The sequence below is a fragment of the Setaria italica genome, chromosome V (genome assembly GCF_000263155.2).
Source record: "Setaria italica strain Yugu1 chromosome V, Setaria_italica_v2.0, whole genome shotgun sequence".
Lineage (NCBI taxonomy): Eukaryota > Viridiplantae > Streptophyta > Magnoliopsida > Poales > Poaceae > Setaria > Setaria italica.
The window spans coordinates 11,432,848-11,454,529 of NC_028454.1; the positions used below are offsets into that span (position 1 = coordinate 11,432,848).

The 21,682-nt window shown below is 45.8% G+C and overlaps 1 protein-coding gene and 1 long non-coding RNA gene across 8 annotated transcripts; both read right to left on the reverse strand.

Annotated features, from left to right (window-relative positions):
- Positions 1 to 3,058: 3,058 nt before the first annotated feature.
- LOC101783247 lies at positions 3,059 to 13,801 on the reverse strand. Of its 5 annotated transcripts, none has more exons than XR_002677846.1 (6): positions 13,312 to 13,801; positions 13,148 to 13,199; positions 12,092 to 12,151; positions 11,872 to 11,944; positions 11,083 to 11,503; positions 3,059 to 3,382 (listed from the first exon to the last, which is right to left on the reverse strand). It is a non-coding gene; the product is annotated as an uncharacterized LOC101783247 (long non-coding RNA). The 5 variants fall into 5 exon arrangements; XR_001163976.2 differs by having other exon boundaries at positions 13,116 to 13,199; XR_215181.3 differs by having other exon boundaries at positions 11,083 to 11,231; positions 11,315 to 11,503; positions 13,116 to 13,801.
- Positions 13,802 to 14,721: 920 nt separating this feature from the next.
- Positions 14,722 to 21,011, reverse strand: LOC101782572 (protein HIRA). 3 transcript variants are annotated; one of them, XM_022826922.1, is made up of 11 exons: positions 20,665 to 21,011; positions 20,164 to 20,306; positions 18,977 to 19,252; positions 18,604 to 18,855; positions 18,110 to 18,507; positions 17,039 to 18,026; positions 16,678 to 16,888; positions 16,311 to 16,545; positions 16,062 to 16,184; positions 15,765 to 15,885; positions 14,722 to 15,546 (listed from the first exon to the last, which is right to left on the reverse strand). In XM_022826922.1, exons 2-11 carry the CDS (start codon positions 20,269 to 20,271, stop codon positions 15,217 to 15,219), a joined length of 3,042 nt encoding a protein of 1,013 aa, XP_022682657.1. In that variant the 5' UTR covers positions 20,272 to 20,306; positions 20,665 to 21,011; the 3' UTR covers positions 14,722 to 15,216. The 3 variants fall into 3 exon arrangements, with proteins under 3 accessions (XP_022682657.1, XP_004968477.1, XP_004968478.1); XM_004968420.2 differs by having other exon boundaries at positions 20,677 to 21,010; XM_004968421.2 differs by lacking the exons at positions 20,164 to 20,306; positions 20,665 to 21,011 and having other exon boundaries at positions 18,604 to 18,858; positions 18,977 to 19,101.
- Between the last annotated feature and the right edge of the window lie 671 nt (positions 21,012 to 21,682).

The window sequence follows — 21,682 nt, forward strand, 5'->3', positions numbered from 1 at the left end:
TTTCTCGGTATGACATTGTTTATAAACTTCTCAAATTGGTGCTTGTTCTCCCTGTTGCAACTGCTGGTGTTGAGAGGGTCTTTTCTATAATGAATTTGATAAAGAACAAGAGAAGAAGTAAGATGGGGCAGAAATATTTGAATGGTTGCTTGGTCATATTGATTGAAAGGGAATTCTTCATGCAAGCTAAAGATAAAGACATCATCGCTCATTTTCAAAGCATTGCAGAACGGAAAGTTGTCCTATAGCTTGTAAGTTGTAATCTTTGTTACCATTTTATTGTTTTAGCCTCTATTTATTTCACATGTTGCCACTTTGATATGTTGATCATTAGTAGCTGGACAATTTCAATTTCTGATAAATTTTATTAATCAATGATGCTGCTACCACTTAATTATTATATGTTATAAAACTATAATCTAGTCTGTCATTTTTTTTTCTTGCCATCTTCAATTTTGAATACCCATAGTCCAAATCCTGCGCCCGCCACTGGATACACATAAGTCGCAGTGGTACGGAACCGGACCGATGCAAATCTGAGTCGACGAAAGAAATCGAAGCAGATAAACTTCGGTGTTGAGTGGTAGTACGTGTGAATGCCTAGACATTCGGCCGCAAGTCATCGGTCATTCGGCTCGACCCCTCCAACACGCACGCATGTACGTGCTGCCGCCGCCCGCCCGCCAGCTTGGTGTGCGTCGTCGTCTCCGGTAGGGTGTGTGGAGGATGAGGATTGCTTCTTGCAATGCCATCCATTTTGGTTTGAATTCCGCTCCGAATGAAAGGCAGTGTAGTACTTTGGATTTTGGAAGCTCGGTACGTGACGAGGTGTAACATCACACACATGCTTCCGATCTACTGAGTAGAAGCGTAGAATGAAGTTTTGAAGAAGATTAGCAAAGCGACAAAATTTATAGCCGCGATATATACTGTACCTGCGTGGTGGTAGAGTAGAACGCTTAAATTAGTTTCGTTATGTTTTAGCGTCCGTTTGCAAGCTTAGCTTTGGTGTATGTTTCTTCTCACATGACATGGCGGCTCTCTGCATTTTTTTTCTTTTAAATATAAACAAATAAATATATGCTATACAGTTTAACATGAAGAAGTAATAATAATAAATAAGCTGCCCTCCATACTTGCTGATATCTTAATTTGACGTGGCATAGAGTTAGGTATAGGAATAGGAAGAGATAAAGATAATACAGTTTGGGCTCGATATCAAAATAAGAAAACCATGTGTGCACTGAGCTCATTTATCATGGATACAATACATGTATCATAGAATCGATTTAAGACTCCTAAGGAATGGCGTGTACTTGCATGTATTATATGGCCTGACAACTTTATAGAGTGTCATGAAAATATTTTACAGTTGCCGCCTAGTAAGGTGTTCACCGCCTTTGTTGTTTCTCTATGAGATCTTTTTTATCATTCTTGAAAATATTGCCTCTTTTGAGGAAGTCAAATTCCGCAGTACTCCCTTCGTTCCAAAATGCAGTTTGTTTTAACTTTTTTCTATTAATAGATAGATGTTGCTAGTTACTACGTATCTAGATATACACTATATGTAGATGCATAACAATATCTATGAATCTAGTAAAAATTGTAACTGAGGGAGTAGTACAAATTGAAGTAAATAAAGTCATACATCGACCGATGGATCGGAATCTAATTTAACACGTTAAATTGTCTGCTATGCTTGTCGTTGTCGGTGGGAAGCTAGGACCCTCCTTAACCGTTCCCTATATAAACTCGTGTGGGCTGCCGTTACGAGGGATGGCTGGCTAATCGCTCGATTGCCAAAAATTCAATTAGAGCGAGCACGCACGCAGCCGCCCTCACTACTGACTAGCTGAGGTTAATTAGTTGCAGTAGCGCCTAGTGCGTGCTAGAGCTAGACTGGTATAGTGATTAGTGAGGTAGTGATCTCTGTCTGGAAACTGTGGAATACATAATCCATGGGCATTTCCAACAGGCTCCGGCCGGCTCTTGGCCGTATCACCTCCTCCGTTGCTTCAACTGCCAACTACGGCATCACCCGGCCCGTGTCATCAGCTTCACCGACTCCTTCAACGAACGGAGCAGCCTGCTGCTCGACGCCGCGCTCGCGCACGAGCACGAGCCCCCCTCCCCGTCGTCGGCGCAAGCACAAGACATCGACGATGAGCCCGTACTGATCACCACGGCAATTGGCACGTTCGATGTCGAGGCGGCGCCAACGCCACCGCGACAGGCGGCGGCGCCGGCGGGGGCCAGGGCCAGGAGCTGGCGGCCGCCGGCCCGCAGGACGACGCGGAGTCGAAGCGCGTGGCCAAGGTCGACAGTGATAGTCGAAGAATGAAGTTATGAAACGCGTGCGCGTTGTTCTTTCCCAGCAACGTCTGGCTCATGTTCTGAATAAGCATTCGAGGAATCACGTTGCATTTGTGTCGACACTGAGAGACTTGCAGTTGCAGCTGCCTTGTTGATCCATAGACCAAGTTGTGTGGGCACTGGTGAGCCGTTGTGTGCTACTGTTTATCCAGTAGAGAAAAAGTGCACGCGCTTCGTTCTCTGATGCATGAACTAAACCGCACCACACACACATTGCAAGATCCTACTGGTTGCACGCATGCATTGACTGGAGGATCAAGAATTTCATGCACGATTGGATCACGAACCTGTGGCTTTTGTTGTGAGAGTGAGATGGACCTCGAGTCAGCGTGTCTGCCTTGAACGATCCAATTACACCTACACCGGCTGCTACCCGGCTAGCGCAGCTTGAACCGTACTGAGTTTTGTCTGAAACATTTGCACACCAACACGTGCTCCATATAGCTCGCGTTCTACCTTCTCCGTTCCAGAGCTACTAGTGATTGGCGCGCGTAGCTGTATGCGGTTAATGTTGTGGGGTGTATAGAGTAGTAAAAACAGGCAGTGAAGAATTGACGGAACCATATTAGATAAGCATAGGTTAGCATATATATGATACACATGATATTGTTCTAGATGACTTAGGACTATCAAGTTTTATGATAGTTAGAGTTCAAATAGGCACAGATAATTTACAACAATTATATGGATAGGGAGAGGTAGTTTCCACGCTGTTTTTCAGATGGTTAATTGTTTTTGGCATCTACAATACAAAAAGGCAGAAAGTTTATGATCATGTAACAGCGCATGCTGTATCACAGATAATAGAGTACCATATATTTTCTTATAGGCTTAGGCGGACAGGTAAGTATTTTTTGTGGCTCACCAAACATACAGAAAGTGCTGAACACAAGCACATACGACAACAATAGGTACTTAGTTCCTGCCTTCCTGGACGATGATTACGTAGTTCCTGGCTCGCTGTTGCAGGCGCAAGTGTGGGATGCATCAACAGTTCCGCTGCCTAAATCTGCAAAAGATATTTAGTATAGTCTGTTAGTGAAGTTTATGACACTGGGGTAATGGTAATGTGAAAAAATACAGGCGTTAGTTTCAAAGTTTTTTTAGTAAACTGTTATCGATAGTATTTCCATGCTTTTTCCTTCTAGGCACGGTCAAAAAAGGCTGATGGATTCAAATCTTTCAGCATCAGGAGAACCTGCCTGAAAGTGTTATTAGTAAACATATATATAATTGTCACCATTAGATATATGTTGGCGGAACATTGGGCAGATATAGTGTGAAAAAATTAGGTAGCCACTGCGCCGTGGTTAATTAAGATTACATAATCAACAGAAACTTTGTTTTCACCTCATCTACGTATAATGCACATAGTAACTGTATCCAAACACAAGAAAGCATTTCAAAGCAGACACATTAAGGAATCAATTGCATTGTTAGTGATTTTCAGCGAGCTAAGTATTTGAGCAAGCAAATGGGAACAGAGATTTGCAGGCTTGCCTATATAGACTATTGCATCCTTCATCAGCACTTTTCTTTAATTTGCATCACACTTCCTTGTATCCTAGTGGTGTAATCTTGGCAGGAAAGAATAGCGTCGGATTTATAAGCCCGGCAGTCCACCGGAGGTTACTCAAGTGGTTGATTTGTAGGTGATGGTGATTGCGAAACCAAGAACTCGAAAGTCATCGCGAGAACACAAAGGGCACACGAGAATTTTAGATAGGTTCGAACCTCCGGAGAGTAATACCCTACGTCTTATATTTTGGTGGATTGTATTGCTCAATGGTTCGGTTGGATGTTCAAATGCCCTCGGGGGTGCCCTTGGCCGCCTTATATAGGCTATACAAGTCGGTTTGAATCTAATCTACTCGGTAGTTACATGGAAGGTAATCTGAGTCGGACTACAATACGCGTTCCACAATATTCGAGTAGATTTGGACTGTCTTGTTGCCTTGACGTGTACTCCAAGTATCTTTATGTCCTCGACCCACACACCCTGGTCGGGTGAGCCCACTTGTCAGGTCCGGCCAGTATCCTGATCGGTAGGGAGCCATGGGGTACCCATATCCCTCGAGCCCCCGAGCGATGTTTAAGCGAACAGGAACTTGAGGTCATCACAGCGAAACTTGAAATGAGATCGGCTGAAGCTGCGATGGCGTCATGGTAACGGAGAGGCTGCGCAGTGCTCAAAAAGAAGAAAATCCGAGCGAACGCAGAGCCAACGCGCAAAGCGAAGACAAGTGCTGAGTTGATGGAGGTTAGACATCTAACAAGTCGAAGCGAAGGTTACGGAGGGCGTCACAAGACGCATTCTGTAGGAGTAGCCCCCGAACATTGAAGCGATTAGGATAATCGGTCTAATGGTCAAAGAAGAAAAAAATTGAGCCCGGAGACCAGTCCTAGTGCCCGAGCACAAGGATAGGCGCAGCCACGGAGGCCCGCTGACCAAGAGTACACACCCAAATCTCTGAAGATAAGGATTGGAGCAATGATAGACAAGCAATAAAGACGCCTGGTCACGAGAGTACTACACCACCTGAGCAACTGCAAGATTCCCGTCAGTACTTGTGGATCAGGCCAAGCATCACATGAACACTGTAGAACCGTATCGGTATGGGGGAGGCTTGTCGTGAACCCTCACGGATCTACTGCAGCATCTTGGCGGCACACTAGCCATCTTGCTATAAATTGACCACCGGTCATCACAAGAACCATGGCCCAAATAATAGCACTCGTAGCGCGTGAAACTTGTAGTCTTTGATAGGAGTGGCACCCACCTGAAAGCCTGATGCCAGAAGAATTCTCGTGAAGAAATCTAGGATGCTCCTTCCCTTCACAGTCTCTTCGATGAAGCCTGGAGGTAACGATGCTAAGAATCCTCGTGAGAAGGCTGTATCGTGAACCCCGCGAGGTTCTCAAAGGCACTGTTAGTGGGAAGGTGCTCCATGCAGCTTTCTTATATTGCATTTTTTTCTTTTTCTGCGTTGTAGCTTCTTATCCTGGGATGCTAGCTATCTTTGAGTACGTGAGGATTGTACCTGAGTAAAAATATGCCCCTACATCTGAATGTGAGGATGTATAAGACCACGGAGGCACGCTGACTAGAATTGGACGCCCAACCCTCGAGGATGAGGGCTGGTGGAGCCGCGGAGGCACGCCGATCATAATTAGGCACCCAGCCCTCGAGGACGAGGACTGGCGGAGCCGTGGAGGCACTAAACAGCGATGCGTAGGCCATGGATGAGAGCTTCGTACTCAGCGCTATTATTGGTGGCCTTGTAGTGGATCTGGAGCACATACTAGAGCTGCTCGCCTTTGGCGGATATGAATAGGACCCCGCGCCGGCTCCTTCGAGGTTGAGGGCGCCATCAAAGTACATGGTCCAATGTTCTGGCCTCTTCAGAGAAAGCGGCTTCTGGATCTCCGTCCACTCAGCCACGAAGTCGGCCAGAATCTGCGACTTGATCGCATGACGCGGGCAGAAATCGAGGTTCAACTTGCCAAGCTTTACGGACCACTTGACAACTCGGCCGTTGACGTCCCTGTTGTGGAGAATTTCGCCGATAGGGTATGATGACACCACCCGGATCTTGTGCGCCTAAAAATAGTGGCGCAGCTTTCTTGATGGGATCAGAACTGCGTAGAGCAGTTTCTAAACCTGTGAGTAGTGGATCTTTGAGTCGCTGCGGACCTCACTAACGTATTACACTGATCGCTGCACCATGTGTGTATGGTCGGGCTCTTGGCGCTCCACAACTAGCACGGTGCTAACAACATGCGTCGTGCAGAGATGTAAAGGTACATCGTTTCATGATCAGCCAGGGCCGTCATGACGGGAGGGTGATGAGGAAAGCCTTGAGCTCTTCGAGTGCCTTGCTAGCCTCGTCGTCCCACTCAAATTTGTCCGCCTTTTTAAGGAGCTTGAAGAAGGGTAGACTTTTTCTCCAAGTTTGCTGATGAGGCGGCTAAGGGCCACCATCATGCCAGTATTTTTTATAACGTCCTTCTTGTTAGATGGTTTCGCCATGTTTCTGAGCGCATCCACCTTGACAGAGTTGGCCTTGATGCTCGCTGGCTGACCATGAAGCCCAGGAGCTTTCCAGACGGAACACCGAAGACGCACTTGCCGGGGTTAAGTTTCCAGCGGTAAGCCCGGAGGCTTTTGAAAGTCTCTTCAAGGTCGGTTATGAAGCTTTCCTCATCCTTTATCTTGACAACCACATCGTCGACGTAAGCCTCGACGCTCCTGTGCAGCTGTGCTGCGAGGCAACCCTGAATTGCCTTCTGGTAGGTGGCGCTAGCATTTTTCAACCCGAAGGTCATGGTGTTGTAGCAGTAGATGCCGAAGGATGTTATGAACGCCATCTTGTCTTGGTCCGCAAGATCAAGGGCGATCTGGTGATAGCCTAAGTAGCAGTCGAGGAAGTAGAGCAGGATGCTCCCCACCATAGAGTCGACGACTTGGTCGATGCGTGGAAGAGGGAAGGAGTCCTTAGAGCAGTACTTGTTCAAGTCGGTGTAATCAATGCATTCTCCATTCACCGATTTTCTTTCTTACAAGGACTAGGTTTGCTAACCAGTCGGGATGCTTACGTTCACGGATGAATCCGACGGCTAAGAGCTTATTTAATTCTACCCTAATGGCCTCATTGCAATCTTAGACGAAGCAGTGAAGTTTCTGCTTAACCGGCCACGCAGTCTTGCTCAAGTCCAAGGAGTGCTCAGCTAGCTCCCTGGGGACACCGGGCATATCAGATGGCTTCCACGCGAATATGTCCAAGTTTTCCCGAAGGAAACTGGTGAGCACGATTTACTATTTCTCCGAGAGCTCGGCCCCTATGAGGGCCGTCTTGGTCGGGTCTTCCAGGCCAAGACAGATCTTCTTGACCTTAGGGTCGGGCTGCATCGCCGTGGGCGTCAGCTCTGTCTCAAGGATCGTGAGCTGGTCCTTATTGATCTTCTAAGCCTTAGCCACCATGGCAATGGTCCTAGCTGATAACTCCAGGGCTTCTGCAAGCTGGATTGCCTCGATGTCGCATTTGTACAACGTCTCCGCATCATCATAGACGGAGAGGACTCCGTTTGGGACCAGCATCTTGAGGACGAGGTAGGTGTGGTGCGGGATCGCCATGAACCTCGCCAACATGGGCCTGCCAAGGATGGCATGGTACGAAGTCTTGAAGTTCGCCACCTCAAATGTGAGGTACTCCGTGCCGTAATTGGCCTGTGTGCCAAAGATGACCGGCAAAACAACTCAGCCAATCGGATAGGACCCTTTGCTAGGGACAATGTCGTAGAAGGGCTCTTCACAGGGCTAGAGCCGCTTGAAGTCGAAGTCCATGCGCTTCAAGATCTCGGTGAAGATGATGATAAGACTGCTGCCACCATCAATCAGCACCTTGGGGAGTAGGGCCCGATCTATGGTCGGGCAAACCACCAGCGGGTAGGACCCGGGATCTGGGATGTGGACCCAATGATCTTGACTGGAGAAGGTTATAGATTGCTCTGACCAGCACAGATATTAGATTGGATGTATAGAGACAAAGTGCACCTCTCCAGATACTAGACTAGATGTACAGAAACAAAGTGCACCTCTCGCTAGTGTAACTTCTGCTTGCGGTTGCTGCAAAAGGCGTTACGGCCACCTATCATGATGTTGACTTGGCGCTTTGGTCGCTGCAACTCCCCGTTTTGGTCGGCACCGGGCCGTTGTGCGTCCTGATGTGGCTGGTCACGGCGCTCTTCTCGATTCTGATCGTCGTGGTCGTCACGCCTGCGGTTGTCGTGGTCGTCACGGCGGCGGTCTCGATCATCGTTGTAGCGGCCGTCGCGGCAGCAGTTGTCGCGGATGTTGCAATTATCATGACTTTGGTAGCCACGCCTATTGTCACCCCGATTGCGGCGGGGCCGCTTGTACTCCACCGGGATGCCGAGCTCTTTCTTCAGGACTGTGGAATCTCGAAGAGTGTGTGTGACATGCGTCCTTATGGAAGGGGCATGGAGTGTTGAGGGTTTCGTCGAATTCTTCCCGGTTGAAGGTGGTCGGCCTAGTGGGATCAACTTCAGCGGCGAGGACCTCTTGGGCCCTTTTTCGAAGTCGGGACTCTGGACGTGCTTGGGTTCGTCATGGATTGGCTTATCATAGTCGTCGGCCGGACGGTGCTTGACGTTCTGGAACTGAACTTTCGCCGCCTCTTCGATGTCTGCTTGCTTGTTGGCAACTTCCATCATCTACCCGACCGTCTTGGGGGCAGCCTCGTACATCTTGCAGAACATGGTGCGGTTCATCAAGCCGGAATGGAAATACATGATGATGTTGCAGTCCTCAACATCGGCTAGCCTGTTGCGATTCTCGAAGAAGCGGTTGGCGTACTCCCGGATGGTTTCACCTATCCTCTGGCGGACTTGGCTGAGTTTTTTCATGTTGCTCGGCCTATTGTAGGTAGCCTGGTAATTCTGGGTGAAAGCTCTAGCGAGCTGACCCCTGCTGTCGATGTTGTTCGGAGGGAGGTTCTCCACCCACAGGAGCGGAGCGGGACCCATCACCATCGGGAAGTAGGCAGCCATCTGGTCATAGGTGCCATTGGCGGCTTTCACTACGGTACTGTACGTCTTGAGCCAGATGGTGGGATCGGAACGACCATCATACTTTTCATTGATTGCCGGCTTGAATGTGGCCGGCCAATCGACAGCACTGAGGCGTGGAGTGAAGGCAGCGAAGCCATCGATCATTGTGTCGTCGTCGTCGTTGAGGTAGTACTGGACTGGTGGAGCCCTGTGGCGTCTGTCGTGATCGCGCCTGGGCGGGTCATAAGCGTCTTCGAGGGCGCCGTACACGGGTCGTAGTCGGCGCGGCGGCGCATCTCATCTTCCTAGCGACGCCGGTCCTAGCATTTATGTCCCGGTTGAATCCAGGAGCACCATAGTCGCGGTCGTACTCGGCTCGGCGTCGGAGCTCATACTCGTCACGCTCGTTGTGGCGGTTGTTAAGGTCGGGGCGGAGGTCGCGGCGCTGACGGAGGTCACGCAACTCATCACGGAGATCGCGTTGCCGATCTGGTCGGCCGCGGTCCTCATCGTCGCCTCTCCTGCCGCGGCGGCGGTTATCGTTGTTGTTGCGCTGACGATCGTTGTTAAAGTTGTCGTTGACGGGTGGGTTAGCGTTTTGCTACACCACTTCTTCGGGGATTGGCTCCATCCGACCTCTTGCGCGGTCACCTCGGCGGTGGTCGGATCTGCTATGCCCGGATCAGCTCCGAGTGCCGGGTAGCTGTGAACCGAGAGTGTGCGGGCCGGTTGTTGGCCTGTTCCTCGATCTGGGCGTTGGCAACTTGGAGTCGCGCCCGGATTCACCAGACTTGGTCTGAATCTGGGAGATTCTCTAGGTTGGCGTACACAGCCTCCAGGTTAGCCTAGGGGGTAGTGAAGACATTGTGGCCGGCCTGCTCGAGGTCGGCTAGTAGATTGCGGGCGTGTACGGGGAGCCTGCATCTGTCCCGGGCGCTGACCTGGTCGGCGTTGTCGCGGTCGTTGAGCGGCGGTTGGCGTTGGTTGCCTTCTGCCTCTGCGACAGTCTTTAATTTGTTATTTTGAAGCAGATCGAGTGTCTACATGTTTTGATAATTTGAATTATAATCTTTTTTTCATCACCATCTTAGCAAACAAAATGGCATTGCCATACATTAGATGTACCCATGATGAGACTGTTCACCTAAAGCATAGCATTGTTCAATAAAGTTAGTAGATGGGAATTTAGAAGATCATTCGGATCTTGCAAGAAAATTACCATTGCCATAAGTAGCAGCTACCTTTATTTGATCAAAATATAGATCTATAAAAGTATTAGCATTGACTTGGATAAAAGGAAAGCACTTCTAAAAGGCCATGACCATTGTTTTAAGAGGCTCGAACTTTCTAGATACAGCTTTGTAAAGTATCAATGGTGGCAAAAGAGAATGGTCCAGCTATGGGTTGTCATGTGGAAGTTGATACCCATAGCAAAAATTTTATGAATGAGTGCTTGACGTGTATAACTGTTGATAAAGAAATTTGTGCAAGGATCCTTCCTAATATTGCAGGCAGACAAATACTATTTTTAGTCCTTATTTCCTTTGCTGAATTAGTATACATGAAATCCACACGGCTTGGTGGTTAGTGAAACACTCATTAGTCTGTACAGCATACATGTGATCAGCTGAAACAGTATGATGGAAAACACTGAGAAAAGGGAGATGCAGACCATACCCAAAAAAAATGTCATAAAGTAGACATTGCATTATAACATCAGTGTGGAATTGTGACATGGTAGATAAAATTGCCATATAATAACCACCATGAAAACACTAACTTGAGGGTCGCTGTTCAAAATATATAGGTATACTACAGTTCCTATTAGTGCATAAATTTAAAAATCATGTCCAAGTAAGTTTGTCTCTAGAAGAATTATTGAATCAATCAAACTGAGTGTGAAATTATCCATCTTCTAGGATCATGTTACTTCATAACAACGCGGATGCTATGGCAGTATAAATGTACTTCATAGAAATCTGAGATAACACCCATAATACATGTTAGAAGCAGGATCTGATCGTTTCAGTATAGTTAGAAAAAAGCGATTTAGTTGTAGAATTTCAAGACACATTCAATTCAACCACTGGAAAACTGCAGGGTGCTCTGTTCTTCCATTCACAAGAATTAAACGCATACCTTTCTCGGCTGCTACAAATAAATGTGTTCCATGCTACTGCAGCTGCAGTACCTCGGAGCACCAAGGAGGCCTTTCACCGATCTTGACATTTGAAGAGTACTCATCTGATTGATCCATCTCTCTAATGCAGAGGGAGGGTTGGGATCAGCTGTTCAACAGGTAGGTAGAAGTTTATTATTATATCCAATTAGGATTGCAGGCAAAGGCTCACTGTATCGGTTAGTAAAGAACCAAGAGAAATTTCAGAGAAATTATCTGCTATCACTTCAATTGACTCATTGCCACTATTGTCCTCCTCCAACCTTGCTGCACACTGCCCCAGCTGAACCATCATGATGGTCACTCTTTTTACAGAAGCCTCCTCTTAGAGCACATCCCTCGATAGGGAGCATTGTAATTCTTCGGAAAAACTGTTCTGGCCTGTAAATAGTCCAGCATTGCTATTTAAGATTAATCTTGTAGTATTTCTACTAACCAGAAAGGCATGAGAGAAAGACCTATACTGAGGCAGAAACATAGAAGAATTACCAAGTCCATTGTGATTGAAAAGAGGTTATGCACATTCAAGCTAATATCGGTAAAAGCTAATTGTGCCAACGGAAACACAGATGTTCAGTCTGCTAGTAGCATGATGTACTCCACACAGAATTGAAATGAAATGCAATAGGCATGAACCCATGGTTTAGAGTTTTCTTCTGCCTAGTTTAAAGAGGATGCTTGTATTGTCACACGAACATTTAAACTATGCAGTATTAGGTCTGGCATTACCATGAGACCGAGCAAACTACCTTTTGCTGCAGAATCATTGTTGCATCAACCACATACATCTCTAGAACCATCCACTAACAGATAAAGCATAGCCTACAGCAGCAAAACAAAGAATGTAGACATTACATGGAAAGGAGATGTTGAAAGAAATGCTAAACTAACAGGACATCTGTGCACCTAATACACAAATAGGAAAAACATGGATTGGATTAAACAATGAGAAGCGTGAGATTAACTTACCAGACTGCAATTTTGAAATTATTGTTACTCTTCTCCATGTTCACACTGAAATATGGTACTCTGCAAAGAAATCAGATAATTTCATTAAGTGTGATCCCTTCCAGAGAACAAGGTGCAATGTGAGGCTAAATACTGTTACATTGCATCAAGCTGCTTGCCACCAATTTTTTTGTTACAAACATGGAGCGTAAGTTGACTTAATTTAGCAATACTCTAGAAGAGATCTAATGGGACAAATAAATGCATGACAAAAAGCAGCATGTGGCATTTTATTTTCTGTGCAATATTGGAATATAATTTCACAAGCCAATGACTTTTGAATTCAACTATGGTTTCAAATTGCAAATCACACGGACCTACGAAATTGCCACACATGATATTGCAAATGGTACTGGTTATGATCTTTTTTTACATAAAAGTGTCTGTTGCAGGTCTATAGCATATCAGAAATTGAGGTATCTATATAAAGGCATAAAGATGGACAAATATCTACCATTAAGAGCCGTTTATGGAGAAAATTTAAGTTATATCAAGCTTTATTTCCTGCAATCTATTAAATTTCTTAAGGAAATGCAACAATATAACTAAATAGGAAAAATCATATAGAAAATAAGAATTCAGATATATCACTGGCTACTATATAAAAGAGTAGTCTTTTTATAAGAGGTTGGTATGTAACTAATGGTATCATGGAGCTTCTCTATGATTCAATTGTAATCAGACATATGAATGATACCTCAAGGATCTGGTCAAATATGTTGACCAAAATCCCAACAACTTGAGGATCTTACGAAAAAGATGGCCCTTGACTTACAGCTTGGAAACTGAAACTGTGATGCAATTATCTTTACCATCTAACATTCTTTGTTAACTTTAGTTCATCTTCCCCGTTGTGTGACAACTGACAAAATGTACTATGAGCTTGGACAATGGAAGACAGGAGAAAATAGAAGCTGTGCAAGACAGCATAATACTACCAAGAGTTGTTTCTACCCTGGAAATTCCGGTGCCAGCTTGTACTTACATGCCGGGGAGGGAGGAAGATATAATACTGACCCCAAGTTAAACTGGGAGCGCTGCAATCCCTCTTCTCCAGCAGCACCTTATCCTTAAGAAGCAATAGATGTAAAAGAGACAAAAGATTAGTCACACAAAACTCGTTGGAGCAGACGTCAATCAGTATGACAGGAAGAAAGAGAAAATTGGAAAGAAACAAATACAGGTGAAATAGGATAGGGAAAATAGAGAGCAGCAACTCCAATCCCTGCCAATGAATCTGCGCTTCCCAAAAGCAGGGGCACCGAAAGGAAGGGGCAGAGGGAAGCCGGCAGGAGGGAGAACCTTGCATACAGGAGCAGTGTGGAAGCGTGGAAGAAAAGGAGAAAATTAGGGAAGAAGACCACAGAAGACATCCTTTCCTGAAAGGAGGCAGACGCCGCGGGGGCTGATAGTGCGGGGTATGCCAGCCAGGCTTCCACGGCGTGTTCGGCGGCGGGGGCAAGGAGGGCGCACGGCGGCACGGAAGCGTGCAAGGGCGCAAGGGAGCAGGTGAGGAGGGATGTCCATCGTATGCGTGGAGGAACGAGCCCGGCTGCGGGCGGCGTTGCTGACGGGAGAGGCGGCCGCGGCAATGGAGCGCGAGCGTCGAGCGGCGGTGGACCGGTGGTGCGCAAAGCGGCGCTCGGCTCCAGCGATTGGGAGAGAACGGTTCGAGAGAGAGATATTTTTACCCAAGGGAATCAGGTGTTGACGCGTGGGGTCATCCTCCGAAGAAGAGACGGATCATTCAGCCAATGACAAGAGCCGTAAATCAACCATCCGACGGTAAAAGAATTTTACGCTAACGTGGATATGTTATTTGCCTCTTCACATTAGAATATGTATTTTATCATGTACATTTTAATATTCAAGTTTGTGATATTTTGTCCCTGCAGCTTCCATATGTTTCAAGACTACCGAATTGTTTGTACTTGGTTTTTATGCATTTAAGAAGAATTGTTGGATTGCTAGAATCGTGTGTGTTTATAGCTGAGCGGCAAACTTCTGGTTGTTTGAAAAGTTGACGTATCTCTATCCGTTAGTTGATAAAGATGGATTGTTAATGTCTCATCATTAAACAAGTGTTTTAATCGATGTGTACGATGTTTTATTGCTTACTCAGGTTTATATGACAACAATTGTTTACCCTATCATATTTATAATAATTGTTTGTCATGTTCTATTTATACGCGTACCATAGTCAGGTGCGCATCCACTATATTCAACAGGGTCTTCTTGCAGATGCCTACGCGCGCGCCGGCCGGCCCACACAGTAGCAGGTGAAGCGCAGCACGCCTTCCGAGTTCCTGCCATCTTCAATCACAAGTCATGCGCATGATTCACACGCCTAGCGTACGTATATAATCCGCGGCGCACCGTGATTTGCTTGGGACTTGCAGATTTGATGGTGGATCAGCTCTGCTCACGTACGCCAGCCTGAAATTCTCTCTCGCCTTCCCTCAATCACCATTCACCATCCACTGTGCCACCGTCATAAGTTGATGTTAGCCTGATCGATAACCATGCACGCAAACAAATTATGTTCAGCTAATAGCGCTGAAAAGGCAAGATATGAAAAACGGCTGAATCAGTTTTGGAGAATAATACAGGGTCCCACAAGGCCTAGTGCAAATCTTCATTCAGTTGCCAACAGGCAACAGCTATAGTCTCACTCACGTCCGTGCCCGAATAATCCTACTCCAACTCTTCTGCAAGCTCTTCTTGCTGCATTTTCTACAAAAGGAAACGCACACAGCCTTAGCTAAAAACCATCAAGGCCGATATTGCCTTGCAACCAAAAAGGACATGAGTTTATCCGTCCTTTTACAGATTACTGTAACACAATAATCACCAGGCGACCTCGTTTCCTTTTCTACTGTTACACTCAGCGTTACATCTAATGTCAGTGTTTGCCCAAGGTCGCCATGTAAACAATCTACCAGTTACATGCACAGCTAATTGATTAATAAAAGCACTTCTCTAAAGAGACGCTGTATCCCGCAGCGAACTATCCTATCATACTTACCAATCGAGAGGTCAGTAAAGTCTCCAGCAACCGGACTGGAGCATGCCAGGGGCAGCAACAACTACGAGGTCATCACCTCGTCATTGGCTTGTGCTGCAGGCTGCATCACCTTGTCACGGGCTTGTGCTGCAGGCTGCATCACCTTGTCGCTGGCTTCTGCTGCCGGCTGCATCACCTTGTCGCTGGCTTCTATTGTGGGCTGTATCACCTTGTTGCTAGCTTCTGTTGTGCAATGCGGTGTCGGTGTGACGTCCATCGGGTCAGCTTTGGTCTCAGCAGCTTCATACTCTGACAAGAGGTCCATGAACTCGTTGAGCAGCCGCTGGACTTTCCGGTTCGATGCCATGGAAGGAAGTATATCTTCCCTAAGAAGTTTGTGCTTCTTCATCCCCTGCAGAGTTGCCATTGGTTAGTTTACAGACTGGAACATCATGTCAACTAAGAAACATGAGAACTAGGAGTGCTGTATATTTATAGTTCATGAAACCTCATGGTTATCTAGCAAGGACGCTACTTGTCAGATGTGACAAATTGAAAGTGACTTTTTTGTGGAAAAAAATGTAGGTGGGCAAGTCTAGTATGCAAATGGCCAAGGAAAAGGAGACTTACAAGAATATCAGGATCCCACACCAGATTTTTGGGATCCCTAGATGACACAGAACCAACCATGCCCACCGGAGGACCTAGGAAGCTCTCACAAACTTCACGTAGACGAGATTCATCTGCTTCCCTGCATGCAAAAAAGACCAAATGAAAAGAAGCATTTCAGCAAAGATTTTCACAAGATGTACAAACTCACATATTTTCTCAACTAATTCGGAAACAGAACTGAGGACCAAAAACAATGCTAAAAGCTAACTGGTAATCCATAGACATGGAAAGTGAATAAATATATTATGAACCTACCTAGCTAAAAACCGTACATAAGACAGGAGGCATTGGCGGTACTCCTGTGCTGATTTCAAAGCCAAAGAAGCTGCCAGCTGGGTCTCCAAATGGGCACGGGTCTGCAACCCATCATCTGTAACCCTGAAACAGAAACACCCACACCAGTTGATTTGAAAATTCTGATACATAGCACACAAGGATGCCAATGCAAGTTTCAAGAGCCTATAATACTCAAGCAATCGAAGGTGCACAGTTCTGCACACTGACCTGCTCCAAATAGGCTTCCTAGCCATGAACTTGCCTATATCAATCTGCAACTTGCCTAGCTCCCCACCCTGAGTGGAACCAAATGAGCTAGCAAAATTTGATGCTGGAAAACAATCATCAGCGATCCTTAGCCAGCACTTCAGGCCCATGTCATAAAGAAAAGCATGACGGCTGGCAAGGACGACTAAGGGGGAACCACATCTTGAGAATTTAGCAGATATGACCTTTACTGTATCTGTCAACAAAGCAAGGACAATTAGTAAGCGTCAACTATTTCAACAAATGCTAAGAATCTAAATGCAACCAGGTTCAGATTAGCCATCTCAGGTAGCACGTGAGAACTGAAGACTCGATGCAAAATAGTTACCAGCATCTTTTGCCGATGCCTCATCTGGAGATGCAACCAAAGAAGCTAAAGAGTCCTGCAAAATGCAGGTCCTATTATAGAGGTCCCATATGTACATTAAACCTCTCCTTGTGACAAGAAGCAACTTCCAGCAGTCGTCAACATCTATAAAAACAGCTGCAGATCCCATAATCATTGCTGGCATTGCTCGCCTTCCAGATTTTGTGTAAACCTAATCAGAAAAATAAATTTATGCGTTGAAGAATAATAGATTGTTAGAAAATAAAAGGCATATTCCAGTAATACTAGATAGGCATAGTAGCATCCAAATTGAAACCAGAATCGTTTTATAAGAAAAATTCTGATAGGTGATGTTACTCACCTGCAGGCAACCATCTTCACTACCAACAGCCCAGAAATTCGCATTGCCTGCCAAGACAGTAACCTCACCAGAGATACGATCTGACCAAAGAGTTTCTGTACCTCTTGTACACTTTATCTCGGATTCTTTTGTTGAAAAGGCACCACCGACACCAATCATATCACCTGCAGCACGTTCTACAGGCTTTGCTTCAAGGCAGACTGGTATAGAATCCTCATTGTCTTTCTTATTTTGTACATGGATAGAAAGAGCAGAGCATGAGGTCAAAGAGCCTGGAACTACAGATCCGGTGTGTTCTATACTCAGCCTTCCATCATTGCCAGCACTAGTTGAAGCTTTTTGAATAACAAGACTCTCAGTTATGTTTGCCCTTGCTGTAACACCAGAGCGATCCCTAAATTCGCAGTTATTACAGTTACCACTACTGCCATAAGACGGCCTTTTTCCATTCATTCGTTGATCCAGAGATGAAAAATCCACAACTTGATTCTGAGAACGGTTGGGTATGTTATCCTGGTTGGAAGGAAATCCAACTGCCTCTGGGATAATTCTTTTCCGGCCATCAGGACGCCTGTATTCTCTCTGTTTCACGGGACTAGATAACCGGTTAACTTTATTTACATCATCAGAAGTGGGACCTGCTATTTTCTTATCATCTTCAGGTGAAGCTTCAGGAGCCTTCTGACTTTGCACAACGGGAGCTGGGTTAGGCACATCTGCAGAAACTTTTGAGGGTGCTTGAAATGGCTGGGCAACGGAAGACCCCTTTTTGCCAGCTGATTGTTTTGCTGATGCTTGTTCTAGCAGCAATTGTGCAGGGCTTTCAGCCAGATTTGACTGACGTCCTCTAACATCACCATATCTGCTCCTCTTCAATTCGTCCATTTCAGAGTCACTTAACCTGTATCCAAGCTCCTTTGCTTCAAAGTGAAAGTTGGCAACCGATCCATCCAAGGAGCAGGCAAAAAGTGAATAACCATCAGGGCTCCTGTGAGGGAAAAGAACAGTATCACCATGAGCCTGATCATACAGGATAATACTGGTTGTGCGGAAATAGTGGAAGTGTCTTACCAAGATAAATCAACCACACTTTGAGAGAAAAAATGCTTAGCAACAAATAACGGCCGGGCACTCACTGTCGTCCAAACAGTAATAGTTCTGTCTTGACTTCCAATAGCAATAACATTATATGGTTGCTGCTCTTTTGTTGATGTCTTTGATGCTCCATTGGCCCATCCAACTGGTGCAGCCTTTGTGTCTTGACCATTTGAAAAATTCTTACGGAACGTTGAGTTATTAAACTTAACCACAACAACAGGCGCATTATGCCCTAGAAAGTCAAAAGTTGCAGACCATTCGCCTCTTTCAAGCACAGGTGCTGAATGCCTAGGTTTCTGGAACCCATGAGTCGTAGTTATGAAGTGGCCACAAGGTGACCAAGCAAGTCGTCTAAAGAATGTTGAACCAAGCTGCAGGAACAAATAAAGCGAGAAAGGCATTCAGCAAACCGAGACATGAAGATCACAAATAAAGTTAATAAACAAAAGTCATGAAACATGACATACAGATTTTGCCCAATGGCCTTCTGTCTTGTGAGCAAGACTCCAATCACTTGTGCGCCATATTATAACAGTCTTATCATCTGACTGGCTTGCAATAAAAGAACCAATAGGATCCCAGGTAACCCCTTTGACCAAGCTGGAATGCCCTCGCAAGACAGCGGTGCAAATACCATTGGTCATGTTCCATATGTGAACGGTATTATCCAAGCTGCCGCTAGCCAATGTTGAATCATCAGGGGACCAACTAAGATCTACCTACTTTACACATAAGAAATGGAAAATGTGTTCAGTAGTTAAAAGTAAAGATCACAGAGGTAATAGTAAGAGGTAAAGAACAAGCATAAACATAGCACAGTGGATTTTAGAAGATAATTACCACATCTGCAGTATGCCCTCTTAAGGTCATAATGACCTTCCAATTTTCTACATCCGGAGGTTCTCCACTACCAAATTCAGATGTTCCAGAACCAGCTTTTCTCTCATGAATTAGGATAACCTGATCATCTGATCCTGAAGCAAGATAGCGGCCATGCTTGGCCCATCTCACGCAGTTTACTGATCCAAAATGATCACGCATTGTAGCGAGCAATCTTTGGCTGGAATCATGGTTGGCATTATCCTTATCCACAGATTTCATGCTCCATATTCGAACCTATCTCAACAACGAAACAAGTAAAAGTTAAATTTGTAAGGAGAAGGCCACCTAAGAAAGATGAAAGGAAAATATCAAGCAGTGGTAACACGTCAGTATTACATAAGCAAGTTATATGACTCGACAGAATAAGAAATTGCAACAAACTCAACGTTAAAAATTTTCAATTATCACTCAACAACACAGTTACCATCACCCTCGGTGAAGAATCACATCAATGCCAAACCTTGATTTTAGTTCACTCAGCTAATCCTAGTAAGCTGTAAGTAAAACCTTAGTGTTTAGAATCAATGTTCAAAAAAAGTGCCAGAAGCTAAGCGAGCGTGACCCAGTGCATGGCACCTCTCATATCTTTCTCTTTCCCTCCCTCCGTTAAGCATCCTCAAACGTCAACACACACACTGGAGCTGCCCTAACACAACATGCTAACTAAAATTGGACTGAAAACAGCACAAATAACTCGAATCAACCTTACGAGATCCAAATTTTGGACAACAATGACTGCACAACAATTCCCTGTAAAAAGTCTTGTCTCAAATATTACCAATACCCAATTCTAAGGTTATCTTCCTAATCCTAAGGTTATCTCAGATAGTCCAATAGCCAATTGAACCAAAATATTACCCATAACCAAAAAAGATGTACCCAAGAACATAGTAGAATTCTCATACTAGCAATACTTAACCTTCAAATACTTTTATCTAGGGAAGATCACAAAATCACAAAAAAATTGACTACAGCAGTTAGCACAGTGAACACGCGACAGTGTTAAGTTAGCACTGAAAAAGGCTAAACATGAAACTGACAAGCCAAATTAGCAGAAACTTTTTCCTTGCAGAATGTTAAAGGAGGAAGTGAAAATTTACACTTAGATTCAAAGTAAGTAGAAGGGAGAAAAAAACACAAGATACCTTCTGGTCACCGCCACCGGTGGCGAAGCGGAGGCTGCCGGGCTGGATGTCGATGGAGAAGATCTGCAGCCCCTCATGGCGAATCCAACTTGGCTTCTCTGTAATCATCTTCTCCTAGCAGGAGCGGATCCAGTATAGTTTTTCTGCAAAAAAAAAATGAAGTTAGCGTTTACACATATAAGCTGTAATCAGTGGCTTAGCCAGGATTTTACTGCTTGGTATGCCCATTCCGTACTCCAAATTTTCATAATGCCTCAAATTAGGTAAAATAAAGCTTCCAGAAGTACAATACACAGGCGGTTCTAGTTCTTGAATTTGACATTCAACAACAACTGAAACAGTTGTACATTCACAATGGGCAAGTACAAGTGTAAAACTAAGTCAAATGGCAAACTGAACAATTCCGTAATAGCTAAAGTGTTAAACCCTAAGCAATTGTAACAATCAAATATCAATTCAGAAAAATTCGAGCTAGGCACCTAGCTAATGTGGCATGAGTATCTGATTGCTTGCCTGCTTGGAGCAATGGAGGATGGAGCTTGCTTTCGCCCAACCGCCTTGCCTTCACGGCTTCACTTGCCCGCGCCGGTGGTCGGCGCGCCCCGCAACTGCCCGCCGTCTCCTGCCGGCTGCCGCGCACGACGTGCCTGCCCGTCTGTAGCCGCCCGGCCCAGGGGCACGCCTGCCCGCGAGGCCGCGAGCTGCAGCCGCCCAGCGCGCGCCTGCCTGCCGCTTCCCGCCGCGCGCTTCGCGGCTGACGGTGACCGGCGACCGCCGCAGCCCTCGTTAGGGTTAGGGAGGCCGAGCGAGGGGATCGAGTCGGACTGTCGTCGAAGTCCCAAGTCGGGGGGCCGGGGGCGACGCGCGGTCGGCTGTGAGCAACTGAACACGACGAGGCCTGGAAGTCCCGGGCCAGTATTTGCCGCGCTGGCCCATCATTGATAACGGCTCAAAAGGTACCAACCCACGGGCTCAAGCAAGGTACCAACCAGCCGGCTCCCTAGCCCACTCGCCACGCGCGGGCAGCCCACTGCTGGGTTCCTCGCGGCCCATTATGAAATGTTCTAAGCGCTTGCATGTTTGGGTTGTGCTAAAAAAAAAAAAAACCTTGCCTGTTGCCTGTTGGCAAACGCAACAGTCAGCAGTCAGCACCAGACACCGCTTCTGGCTTCTCCCATCATTGGCGACCGCCTCAAATGCCACACCACTGTCTAGCGTCGTCCTCTTCATCCGAGCTTAAGCTATGAATTTTAAAGATAAATTGTGCAGATGAGTCAACAAATCCACTTACTCAGAGAACGCTCTATATGATCCATGTGGCACATTTTAAAAAGCATACTAACTTTTTTGCAAGGAAAAAAAACACAACTTCTTCAAGCTAGGAGCTTGTGTGGAGAGACTTTGTAATTTCGCTCCTTCTAGTAATGAAAATCCGGGATTGCCCGCTATGGAAAAAAAAACATGAGCTTGTCTTAGAGATAAGGATGTAGAGCTATGATAATTGTAGAGCCAAACAAGA

Excerpts from the sequence above, each read along its gene's own strand:
- LOC101782572 (XM_022826922.1), bottom strand. The coding sequence starts at position 20,271 with ATGATTACAGAGAAGCCAAGTTGGATTCGCCATGAGGGGCTGCAGATC. Across the intron at positions 16,889-17,038 it reads GTGAAGATGGTTGCCTGCAG|GTTTACACAAAATCTGGAAG; the intron begins GTGAGTAACATC and ends TTTTCTGATTAG. Across the intron at positions 16,185-16,310 it reads AGGAAGCCTATTTGGAGCAG|GGTTACAGATGATGGGTTGC; the intron begins GTCAGTGTGCAG and ends TTTCTGTTTCAG.